General features: G+C 36.8%; 2 protein-coding genes across 4 annotated transcripts in view; one reads left to right on the top strand and one right to left on the bottom strand.

Moving 5' to 3' along the window:
• Positions 1-12256, top strand: part of CACNA2D3 (calcium voltage-gated channel auxiliary subunit alpha2delta 3) — a 391160-nt gene that overhangs the window by 320574 nt on the left and 58330 nt on the right. The window lies entirely within an intron of this gene.
• LRTM1 (leucine rich repeats and transmembrane domains 1) lies at positions 2426-7570 on the bottom strand. Its single transcript, XM_050312821.1, has 4 exons — positions 7457-7570; positions 5730-6025; positions 5429-5684; positions 2426-2859 (listed from the first exon to the last, which is right to left on the bottom strand). Exons 1-4 carry the CDS (start codon positions 7461-7463, stop codon positions 2426-2428), a joined length of 993 nt encoding a protein of 330 aa, XP_050168778.1. The 5' UTR covers positions 7464-7570.

The following is a 12256-nucleotide window of genomic DNA, read 5'->3' as shown; positions in this document are numbered from 1 at the left end:
CATTGCCTCTTCCTCTTCCTCACCTTTTACCTCTTTTTTTTTTTTTTTTTTTAAATGAATGGTCTTACGGTAAGGAAAACCTGAATGGTTTTTGGTGATAGGACTCTTTTTTTAAAGACTAGGAAGATATTCTGGGTTAATCCTGACTGGGAAATACCAAGTCAATTCTTGTTTTACCTTTGCTTAAAACTATCAGAAATGTGAACTGTTTTTTGCTGGAAGCTGCACTGCTGTATGTGAGCCTTTAGAAACACTGTGGGTGAAATCTCTCTGGCTGTGAGAAATTTATAAGCTTTCATCTTAGAATCTGCAATTTGACTGCAAGTGTGCTCATTTAAAGTTGTCACTGTAGAAAAGCACTGATTTGGCATGGTTCCAAACTCATTTATTGGCCCCTGGGCAATAAGATCGAGTCCTGTCTTACTTCAGGCTTCTCTATCCTAAAAGCTACGTTTTGCTTTGCAAAATATTATGTCAATAAATGGATAAAAGAGTAGAAAATGTAGATTTATATATTTAAATGACTTAGCTCTGAAAGTAGATTATTCATTAAGCTTTACCAAATATTTAGAAGGAAAAAAAAAAACAAATGCCAAGAGATCAAAGAGCCTGAATAAAAATATTCTGAATATTAAGATATAAAAAATGTAAATATTCTAAAAATCTTGTGCTGTTGATGTCTCAGCTGAAATGCAGAAGAACTAAAAAGGTTTCAGGATTTGTAGGGAGAAAAAGAAGTTTGGAGAACGTGGCCTTGCAGGAAAAATTTGAAACAGCTTGTTTTATTTAGTTCAGGACAGAGAAGAATGAGCAGAGCCTAATAATGATATGAAGTACTTAGCAGTTAAAAAAAAAAGAAAAAAAAAAAAGAACAGAAGAACAGACAGTAATTGATTGTTTTCAGTGCCTGCTAGATTTAGATTAAGACTGAGATGCTTAATTTTCTCTGGACATAAAACTAACTACAGATGCAGGAATGAGCTTTAATATTTAGGTTGCAATTATTACTAAGTAGATAAGAGCAAGGGTTACATGACTCCTGCCATCCAACCCATTACTCAGTTCAGGCTGTTATTAGAACAGCTACAGAGCTTCATCTTGGAATCCATCTGTTGGAAGGACAGTGGAGGTCTCCCAATGCCATGACACAGCCTCCCTTTGCCCTTATTGCAGACTGTTACTTGGAGAGTTTCCTCAGGACTGTAAACACTGTTGATTTCTGCATTAGCTACCTAGGGAGGTCTTTATCCCTGTCACTGGAGAGAGTTAGAAACACATTAGACGTCTGTCCTGAATAGCCTGAAATGTATTTTAGCTTGTCTTGGAAAGGTAAATGGAGCTGCTGATCTCTGTTGGTTGCCTCAGAATCATTTCCAACGATTTTTAAAAAATGTGCTTCTGCACATTCAAAATATTCTTTCACTTCTAAACTTCTATTATTCAAATGGGTTTGTCTCTGATTTCACCTGATGGCAAAACAATTCTGTAGAAAGTGAAGGTGGACCCTTGAGTGAATTCAGCTGAATGTTCTCTCTGTGAAAGAAAACATGTAAACGTGAAACTATATTATCCTCATACTGAAGGGCAGCACTGTGATGGGAGCTGCATCTGCAGTCGTGGTATTTGCAAAATGGAACACTTGTGTGTGGATTTGGGAATGACTTCAGAAATGTCTGTAAAAAGCATGTATGCCAGCAGAATATCAGGTAGTGTGTTCATATCTGTGTGCTCATTTCTGTGCTTGTATCCAAAGCTGTGAAGTATTTCTTTTTTCTTTGGAATTTACTCAACTTTTTAATTACTAAGTAATTAAGAAATTATATGTGAGAGTTAACAAGGTACTTCCAATTTTCTAGGTTAGATAATGGATGTAATATTTAATTGTGGCCTCCTAGGGCAGATTTGAAGGTTGATAACGCGTATTTGGAAATGCTTATAACACATTTACATTATCAGTGCCAGTGTATAGATTGGCTGGTTTGAAAACTGATTGTGAATTGTATAGCTCCTAAAAAAGGTAGTAATTTGTAGCTATTTTCTATTTTCCTTTGCAGAAGTGTCACTCCTGTTGGGTACTGATTGTAGCTACACCATAAGTTGTATCTTGGTCTAATACTGCGTCAAGAGATAGTGAAGGATAGTGGAATACTTTAAAGTGCCTGTATCAAGATTTCATTACCTCAAACACTTAGCCTTAAATAGTGGCTTCAGAATATACATATGCAAAATGCAGATAAACTTACATTGTTCTATATGAAGTATTAGTAGATGTTCCAAAGAATATATGTGTTTACCTTATAAAAAAATATAGGAAAAAAAATGAAAAAAACCCCCAGTAATTACTATTAAATCAATCCTGTTTAGACTCCAGGCTTTTTAGCTGAAGTGAGGCCTTTATTTTCAAGAAACCAAAGACAGAAGTAATTCAAGCCAAGGAACTATCAAATGGCTCTTTTTCCTCTGGAGTCCCATGCTGTCTGACCGGGGCCAAATGTTCTTTGTGGTATTTAGCAGTAATTGCAGCATAAGCACAACCATAAACAGCAGCTGCCAGCATCATTAGACACACAATTCCACAGACAACTCCGGTGATTACTACAGTGGCGATGGCGTGGCGCAGGCTGACGGGCCTTGGCTTGGGTTTGGGCTCGCAGCTCGGGCGGCCGCTCTCGCCGTGCTCGCCGTGGGGGCCGTGCTTCGGGGAGCTCCTGTGCTCCCAGCTGTGGTGGTGAGTGCTGGCCAGGTGGACGTGAGCTGTCCTGAGGGGGCACGCCCCAAACAGCTCGTAGGGAACTTTGAGCAGGTCCTTTCCCTTCCGAATCCCTGGAGCCGCGCAGATAATGCCGTCGCTTATTCCTCCTGAAAAACAAAACCAAAAACAAACCCACCACAAAAAATTAAACCAATTATGATATTAAGATTTGATGGTTTCTAAGTTATCTTCATGTAAAAATAACAGAAACCTGAAGTAAATTTATCATTTGCTTCAATTTCAGAATTTTAAAGATTTATAACTGTATTTTAAAGACCATTTTACAGTTAAGTCAGTGGTGAGGTTATTACACTCTAACACTAGTATAAGAGAGTATTTTCAAGAAGCAGTTCATCAGGAATTGAGTTATCTGTGATTTTATGGATGTAAAAGTAAAAGAAAAAAACAATAGTGGTAGAAAATTAAGAATAAGTCATAGGTGAAAACAAAGAGGTATTGTTAGCAGCAAATTTGTTTTGTTGAAATTCACACTGTTGCTTCTTTTTATAAAGAGAAATGGAAACTATACATTTAGAAAGGATTTCCCAGTTGATTGAGATAGTGATTGTTCTGACATCATATGCTAACCATAACAAGGCAAAGAGAAAGTTTTTATGGATATATGAGAAGCATATATTTGAAGGATATATGGATATGTGAGAAGATATATTTGAAGCAAGGCTCATAATAAGAAAATACAGAAAGATATAATGAGTTAAGGTTAATCAACCTATTGTCCTGCTCAAATGTTAAATTTCATGATTGCTTAGACCCAGCTTCCACTCTCTCCCAGAGGATGTTTTTAGTAGTGAAATAGGAAGCCACAGTCCTGGTCAATCACACAGTTGTTCTTCAGCATGTGGAGTGTAGGTCTCAGGTCCCTAATTAGTTAATACACATGGTTTTAGGGGTAGTGGGTCAAGGAGTCCACAAAGCCAAAAACAATGATTACATATTTTTTAAAATTAACTAATCAAATTATCTGAATTTTCTTTCTCTTCCATAGCCAAATAATCCACCTTTCAGCTAAAACCAGGCATAGAAATTTTCATCCTGAAAGGACTTTGAGAAAGTAGCAAATACAGATGGACCCAGACTGAAATCTGGAGATTGCTCCACAAACACTGGTGATATTCCAAGACAGATCCGAGCACAGCAGATCTCTTGGCCTTTAACAGCCAAACCAAAGCATGGTTCCAAATACCTCCAGTGTGTTAGTTTGCATGTAGATATAGATAAAAAAATCCAAATCTTGCAACTGCAAGTCGTTAAAACTGGCCTTCCTTTAAAACTTGTTACTAAAATGAATTTCTAAGTTCCATATCACTGAATTGAATTAATCTGTCAGCATTTGGAAAGATGGAAGGGCATCACTGAATTTCTAAACAACATACGTTTTTGAAATAAGTTACAATATTTATGCTACTTGTAGAGTAATTAAGATAATCTGATATGTTTATCTTGGATCATTACATTCTTCTGCACAGAGAAGCTAACCCCTGCTGAATTTTTTTGTAGGGAATAGTTACAGCATAATAAAAATAAATCCCTGTGATAATGTAATATTTTACCAATCAAAAATATTAAGATTTTAACACTTAGAGGAGCTCAACCTTTTTTCTTTTCTGGAAGGTTGCTTCTGGTAGTGAATTTACCTCATCCAAAGATTACTCCAGTATTGATTTTGTCACTGCATAGCCAGTACAGTTTTTCAGTTGGCCTGTAGAGTTCTGATCCCTGAAAATGGCATTCCATTCAGTCACAGGCCACATGGACCACTTTCACATATGCTGTGTTGCAACCTGCTCCATGTCACTTCCATGTACAGACAGGTAATCAGCAGTTTGGTCACATGGAAACCTCAAAGCCTCATTTAGAAAAAAGAAAATTGCCCTGCTGTTCTGAATTCTCAATCTGAACATACCTCCTGGAAGAAATAAATTACTTTCTTTTAATACTTAACTCCTTTAGAATTAAATCATATTATCTTTTTTAGAGCATAACTCATGAATATTTTTAAAAGCAGGTGTGAGCAAAATATGGCTACTTCTATTTATAAAATCCACTTTTCCCTCTGTGATGCCATTACACATTTCTGTCAGGAAATTGCCAATGAATTTAGTACCTCTTCTAGTTAGCAACAAATTAAGAAGCAACACTAGGTATTCTTAAAATATTAAAGAACTGCTAAGTGATAATTGATAGAGGAACTAGAATCCTGAGTTCTCCAGAGTTTAATTGGCTCTAATATCTCGATGTTTACCATCATGCAACAACTGAAAAGCTTTTAAACAGTAGGTTAGTTTCTAGTAAAAATATACTGGTAGAATTAAAGCAAGTGTATGTGCATGAATATATTTGTTATATATAAAGATATGGATATAAATGCATGCACACACTGCACATGTTTGCAGAACATATCTGTACACGTTGTATGGTTGTGTGAGTGTACTTTCTCTGTGTGCTAATACAAAGTTCTGCTCTGATTCTAGTTTGCCAATTGTATTTATGAAAGCACTTATATTCTGACCTATGCATAAGGATGTATTTTAGTGTGTTTATTTGAGGGAGTGATTTAAGGTGTGGGGTAAATTGTTAAGCCATGGTAGGGAAGATCAGTTAGACATTGGTTAAATGTTCTCATGTGCACTGTACATAGTGAGAAAAATTCCTTACCTCTGTATAGAAAGCTCTCCAGCCACAGTTTCAGGCCAAAGACGTTACAATTACATTGCCAGGGATTATCTTTGAAGAGAACCACTTTGAGATTTGGAAGAGACTCCAGCAGAACTCTTTCCATTTTCTGAAGTTTGTTATGCTTCAAAGAGAGCAATGTTATATTCCCTGTGCTGTTTCCAAAAGTCTCAGGCAAACGTATAATGCTGTTGGATGACAAGTCCAGTTCTTTTAGGTGTGGGAGGAAACTGAAAGTCTTGTTTTCTATATAATGAATCAAATTTCTGGTTAGGTTTAGCACCTGTAGATACCGTAATTTCTGGAAAGCACCGGGTGCCACACTTGAGAGAGAATTATTAGACAAGTCTAAGATTTTGAGTAGCGGCGTTCCAGTGAATGAGTTTGGGTTGATTCTCCAGATACGGTTATTCTGCAACTGTAGTATCTGAATTTCTGGAGGTAAACGAGGAGGAATTTCAGTGAATCCTCTGTTCTTGCAGTCTGCAGTCTTCGAAGCTGTATGGCACAGGCATTTGTCGGGGCATCCATGAGATGCATGTGTTAACAAGATGACACTCAAAACCAAAAGCCAGTTGCCTGTATCAAAAGTGAAAGATTTAAAATGAGTTTAAAATGTTTGTCTTTTGGCAATATACAGGACATAAACGTGGCCAGAAGATATACGGTTCCATAATAAACATTAACTTAGCTTAAAGAGAATGTGTTTCTTTTACAGTACATGAGTAAATTGCAATAGTATTGGAGTACTTTTTTAATGCAGAAGGAAGTTAGAGCTCCCATGGTCTTAAAGTGAAACAGTGACTTTATCTTAAGTACAAATGGTTTTCAGGAGTATTTGCCATCAGCAGAGCAGTGATGTTTGAAGGGAATGTTACAGAGTTTCTAAAATTATTGAATTGAAATGTCTGTCTGTGGTAGTAAAAAATTTAAGGCAACTTGTGTCAGAAGAATTGCAAGTAGAACTTGTATTTTTCTGTGGTTTTACTAATATTACTGCCTAAAAGAATTAAGTCAATGTTAACATAAAAAAAAATAACAAGCTTCAAAGACATTGCTATAAAAGCAATTAACAGTAGTTTTTCAGCAATCCAGATTCTGTAAGTATGTTCTTTAAAGTATCTATGTTTATACTTTTTGCTTAAATTCCCTTATCTGAATACCAGCTGTACTTCCTATAAATACAGGTTGCTACACAATCAACAGACATTTGTCAACAAGCTTCTAAAAAGATAAATCAGTTGACAGAAGTACTTAGTATTTACTATTTATAATTATCTGCTGCTCTCTGATGTTTGTGTGGTTTTAAGTAAAAAAAAAAACAACACTTTTTACCTTTTATATCTTCCTAATGATCTTGACTTAGAAAACAAGGTGCCACTTGAAGCTCTGTTCATATACATATCATGATTTTTTTTTTAAAACAAGAATCAGATGATGTTGAATAATTAGATTTTATTTGACTAGAGAAAGCCAGAATGATAAATCTTTCTGTAACATTGTTTTTGAGATGCCTCAAATAATTATTACTATTTATTATTATTTCAAAGTGCAAAACGTTTTAGCTTGTTGCCACTTGAAACTTTTGGAAATTAACAGACTGATTATTGACTTAGAGAGATAAAACCTTAATTACTATCAGGGAATATCATATTAGTGGAATAACAGTGTATTATTATAGTATGAAATCTGATAAATGTATAAATGAAAGTTTCATTTTGAGACTACAGTTTAAGGCATAAACTATTCACTAATTTTCCCTCAAAATTGTATTTATATTAAAATTATACATGATCTTCTGCAATACCGAATTCTTCCTTGTAGAATTCACTTGAAAGAATTCAACATTCCTGCAAGCAAGGTAAGCAATGCTTTCAGTTCATTACACTGTTCTGGCTTTGGAAACAGACACAGTGTCCAATGTAGAATTAAAATAAATGCTTGCTTGGCAATGAAATGCTTAGAGAACAGAAAAATTACATTATTAATCTGAATGCTTCAGTATCTCACCTTTCATTCTGCTTTGTTGTTCCTCCCCTCCTCTGGAAGAAGACTCAGTCCAGATTTCTGAAGTAGAACAGTAACAGTGTCCTGATTCCCACTTCAAATCTGTAATGTGCTCATCCAGTTTCCTTTCCGTGGGTTTTGGAGGGTTTTTTAAATTGATATCTCTGGCTTGTGTAGAAGTGCAATTACTTCTAGTCAGTTACTCTATCAGCCCCTATTTTTTTCTTTATCACAATCTTCCATTCCATCCCCCACCCCACCCCCCAGCTTTTATGACTCTCAGAGACTTTGTGTCTTACCATGCAAAGAGTGTCTGCCCACGTCTAACTGGACAGCTGTAATGTACAAATAATGCCCTGATAGCCTTGCCTTTTCAATTTATTTAATCTGCATCAACTGCAAAGCACAAAAATAAAGCTGCCTTTTCATATCCAGTATGGTTTCTGAATTCTGGTAGATTATTAACTGCGCTGTGTCAATTTTTGCAAGATCAGATGACTCTGAACGTGGATTCCGATTATCCTGGGCTGTGACTGGAGGCACTGGAGTGTATAATATCACTACAAATAGACCTGTGGGTTGATGACATAGTTTTGACAGTGCCCTTGTTTGCTCTTTTAAGCTTATTCATCTGACATCCATTAGTTGTGCTGACAGGAATTTATTGCATGGGAATACAGAACCGGTGGCTCCTTCTGTAAAGTGGCACACACACTGCTATAGTCACCAAGAATATTGAACAAATTAATTTATTTTCCAAGATATTGGAAAGAAGTAGCAGATGATACTAAAACTTGTGGTTTGTGTGTTCATGTGGTCCTTGACTTGTCTCTTTGTTATTTCCTCAGTATAACTCATTCATACTGTGCCATCTACAGCAATAAAAGGATAAATGACTTCTGACTATGAAGGAACTCAAAGGTGTTGAAAGTAATGAGAGATCTGGTATATAATTAAGTCCTTCCAGGCCATATGGTCAGTCCATCTGTTAGCTGACCTACGGAGAGCGAAGTTTTTCAATCAAAAGCTTTTAGACCTATTCTTAAATGTAATGTAGCTTTCTTGGGTACAAATTCTGCTTTAGATGCTTTTGAAAAGATCACACAAAGCTTGCTTTCTAGGGCAAAATTTATATGCTGTAAGCAATGCTATGGAAGGAATTACAGTAAAGTCAGATCAGAAGGTCCAAACTGCTGCTTAACACATCTGGTCTTTACCAGAGGTTATCCAGGGTCCTGTCAAGCTGTGACTTGGATATTTCCAATTATGGAAATTCTATCACTTCCCTGTGCAACCTACTCCAATGTGTACTTGTCCTCAGAATTAATAATTTTGTCTTGCATCCAGTTAGAGATTTCCTTGGAGCAGCTTGTGTCCCTCACTTCTTGTCCTGTCACTAATGCACCCTTGTGAAGAAAGTAACCCCCTCCTCTCCACAGCTCCCTTTTGGTTACCGAAGGTCTGTGTTTTGCCCTCTGCCACCCTCCCTCACAGGGCAGTGCTGTGACTGTTATTGTTTTATGCTTTGCTGAATTGTTTCTGACACCTTTCAAGAGACCCAAAGAGCAGTGAAGGAGAACATAGAACAACTGGTATTCTGTAAAGTAAACATGATTGCTCATCTTGAGGGTCCCAGGATTACTGCTGTGAGTGGCAGACCATACTATCCTTGACACTCTTGATGAATGACACATCATCCTGATACAGGATAAAGGCTGAGATTCAGTGCAGAGCAATGCTGTAGATGTAGATAACCTGGTACCACAGTCAGTATACTGATTAACCCCAACTTTACAAAGAGAGGGGGAGAGATGCTTAAAGATCAACTGTACCATACTTTAAATTAATGTCAGGTTAATGGAAAAAGCTTTTCTAACAAACATATAAACAGACCTGTCTTAAATAGTACCGGTGGATCATTTTAGAGAAGGTAGAACTAAATGTAAAAAGGACTATAATAAAATATCAGTACCCTTAGAATTTGTAGCCTTGCTAGCTATGAATACTCTTTCAAAGAACAAAGTTAGGTCAGCTACTTGTTGCTTGAGATGACATCCCTCTCTCTTGGAATAACTCAGCCCTTGTACCACTGACACCTCTTTTCATGACTTTTGATTATGTTGCAGGAAATACTAGCTATTATGTTGGTTTTTTCTAGTCTGATAAGACTAATTCATACTTTTAAATTCCCTTTGGTGTCTAAAATTTTGACTCATGAATTCAAAGTTTATTTTTTAAAGTTATTTTCAATTTTAACTGATGTTTCCTGACCAGATGGGTTTACAAACTCCCACAGTAGTTTATTTCATCTAACAGTGGGCTTAAAGAATGTCTCTTAACTGCTTCTCCTATTTTAGGTAAATCTTTGCAAATATAATTGTATTATTTTTAGCATGCACCATGTTAAAGAGATCTTCATAAGACAAGGTCAGTGAAAGTTAAACACTATGGGAGGTTCAGTTCCAGCAATAATGCAGAGGTTGTTTTATTTACTCAGAATCAGGGTATAAGAAGTTATTACTTTTTAAAAAATCTTCATGCTGGGCTCAGATTTGGAAACATATCATTAAATCTGTCAATTGGCTTCTCATGTAGATGTGGCTATTTTTTCCTTGTATTGAGAACTCTGCACATGTTTTGTAAACAGAAGTTTCCCCAACCTATAATCCTTGTCCTATTCCCATTTATTAGCAATAATACTTTGGTTGTGACAGAGAAGTCTGATGTGGTGAAAAATTATACTTGTGTCACAGGTAGAGATTTGCCAGAAACAGAATAACCATGAAATGTACTCCACTTCTGGCCTTTTGAACCACCAGCAGGATTCTTTTCAGTTGTCTGATGTGGTGCAGCAACTGTGTTATTGTAACTTCTTAAATTAGCTTGTGCCTTGTTGTAACAAGGTATGTTTCCCATTGCAGAGAGCGAGGCAGCCCGATGAACTAATACCCGATCCCTGTCGGCTGCTGGGGGCAGTTCTGTCTCCGCTTTGCCAGCAAACTCTTTGTTGCAGCAATTACTGCCATCTGCTTCAAGGGAGCCGTATGTGTAAGAATCATCTCTTTTACAGAAGAACATTATGTTAATTAAACTCTAGCAGAAAGGAAACAATTTAAATATTTCAAATATTTAAAAGCTGCAGGATTTGAATTCCACTGTATTGTATATCGAGTCCAGGCAGACATGATTACATTAAGAAACATTCCCAAGACCACAGCAGACAATTCCAATACATATTCTTTATTAGATTTATGTTCCTTATAGTGGAAAATAGTATAGCATAGTATAGCTTTTGAGTGGGAAGGAATTAAAACTGAGATACTTTCAGGGAAACAGCATTTGCTTTCTACTAACTAACACGTGTCTCCAGATTGGTAAAACAGCCAAGCCCTTGCTGAAGACCTTAAATAAAACTTCAGGCAATGCAAACTCATCTTCATTTTGCTTCAGAACAAAATAAAATTTGTATTTGTTGGTGAAAAAACCCATACCTCTGATGTTAAAAGTCTTCTCCTTTAACTGGCACTTAAAAAAATACAGTAGTCTATCATGGAGAAAGAGCTTATCCTTTCCCAGCTGAGTCAGAATGCTGTGCAAACGAAGATGACAGGACATAAGAAACCCATGAGTCCCCCTTTTATTTCTGCAAGGGCAGTCCTTGTACTCTAAGAGCTCAGGACCCTTTCAGCTTTTTCCTGGCAGAGTACTACATTTTCAAAAGTTGACAGAACAGAGAGGAAGGCCCTGGATCCCAGTTCAGCCTGCCTTTTACAAAAGAAATATAAGCCAATGGATCAGACTAAATTTGGCTCAAGGAAGATTTATAGCTTAAAAACCTGACCATATTTTCCAGAAGAGGTGGGTGTGTGGGTTTCTTCAGACATCCTATTGCTTAGATAGGATATGAGGGGAGTAATAGCAGCTAGAATTTATTAACATCAAATGTTGGTTATCAGGATATATGGTTATCAGGTATAAGGAGACACCATGATGTCTAAAAAGTTCTTTGTGCCTTCCTTGTCCCTTCAGGCGGGAATTAATATTGTGTAGCTCTAGAAAGGAGAAAACAGGCAGACAATTGTGATTTTGTAGAGGGGCAGAGCCCAGTTTTCTTCTTTCCAGTGGCTTGTTTTACCTTACCTAGATACATCTGGTACTTGTTTATACAGTGTGTAATTAATCTATGAAATGCATTGTTGGAAGTTATCCTTGGGCCAGAAGATTAGTAGGATTCATACATAATCTGGAGCTGTAGTTACCTCGTGGGGCAAAAAAAAAATAATTTAGAAGGGATATAAACTTTCACTCATAAGGGCTTTAATCAACCACTAATGGCACAAGTTATGGAGAAAAACCTTTCCCTGTGGGCAGGGTTTTTTTCCATAATTATTATTTATGGGAATTTTTACACCTTCCTCTGACACCTCTAGAAGCGACCAATGTGTGAGATGTAATAGTGGATTAGATGAACTGGAACATACTGTATTCCAGGTGGGAATTTTCGATGGGGGAAGGGGTAGCTGGGCAGCCTGACAGCCTGGTACTTACACAAGCTGCAGACTGGGGAGGTGTGTGCTGCTGTGCCACTGGTAACACTGGGGCTGCTGCTCTGAGCACCTTCTCCATTTCAATCAGAACTTTCTTCTTCCCTAGACCACTGTTCTGGTTTGGACTGGAAAATCCTTTTAATATTCATATCCAGGTCTATACTAACCAGGTCTGTATTCATAATCTGTAAACCAACTCTTTAGGTCCTCTGTCTGCAGTTTTTTCATTTAGGTTTTTTTTCTTTTCTCATTGTAG

This window comes from Myiozetetes cayanensis, unplaced genomic scaffold (genome assembly GCF_022539395.1).
Source record: "Myiozetetes cayanensis isolate MyiCay16 unplaced genomic scaffold, myiCay2020 scf18, whole genome shotgun sequence".
Lineage (NCBI taxonomy): Eukaryota > Metazoa > Chordata > Aves > Passeriformes > Tyrannidae > Myiozetetes > Myiozetetes cayanensis.
Note: the sequence above shows the minus strand (reverse complement) of the source record. Positions and strands in the feature narration are given on the sequence as shown.

What these genes read in the sequence shown, in the direction of transcription:
- LRTM1 (XM_050312821.1), bottom strand. An exon ending in AGAAATTACGGTATCTACAG is followed by an intron (nt 5,685 to 5,729) that starts GTGCTAAACCTA and finishes ATAGAAAACAAG; the next exon opens with ACTTTCAGTTTCCTCCCACA. An exon ending in GGAGAGCTTTCTATACAGAG is followed by an intron (nt 2,860 to 5,428) that starts GTAAGGAATTTT and finishes TTTGTTTTTCAG; the next exon opens with GAGGAATAAGCGACGGCATT.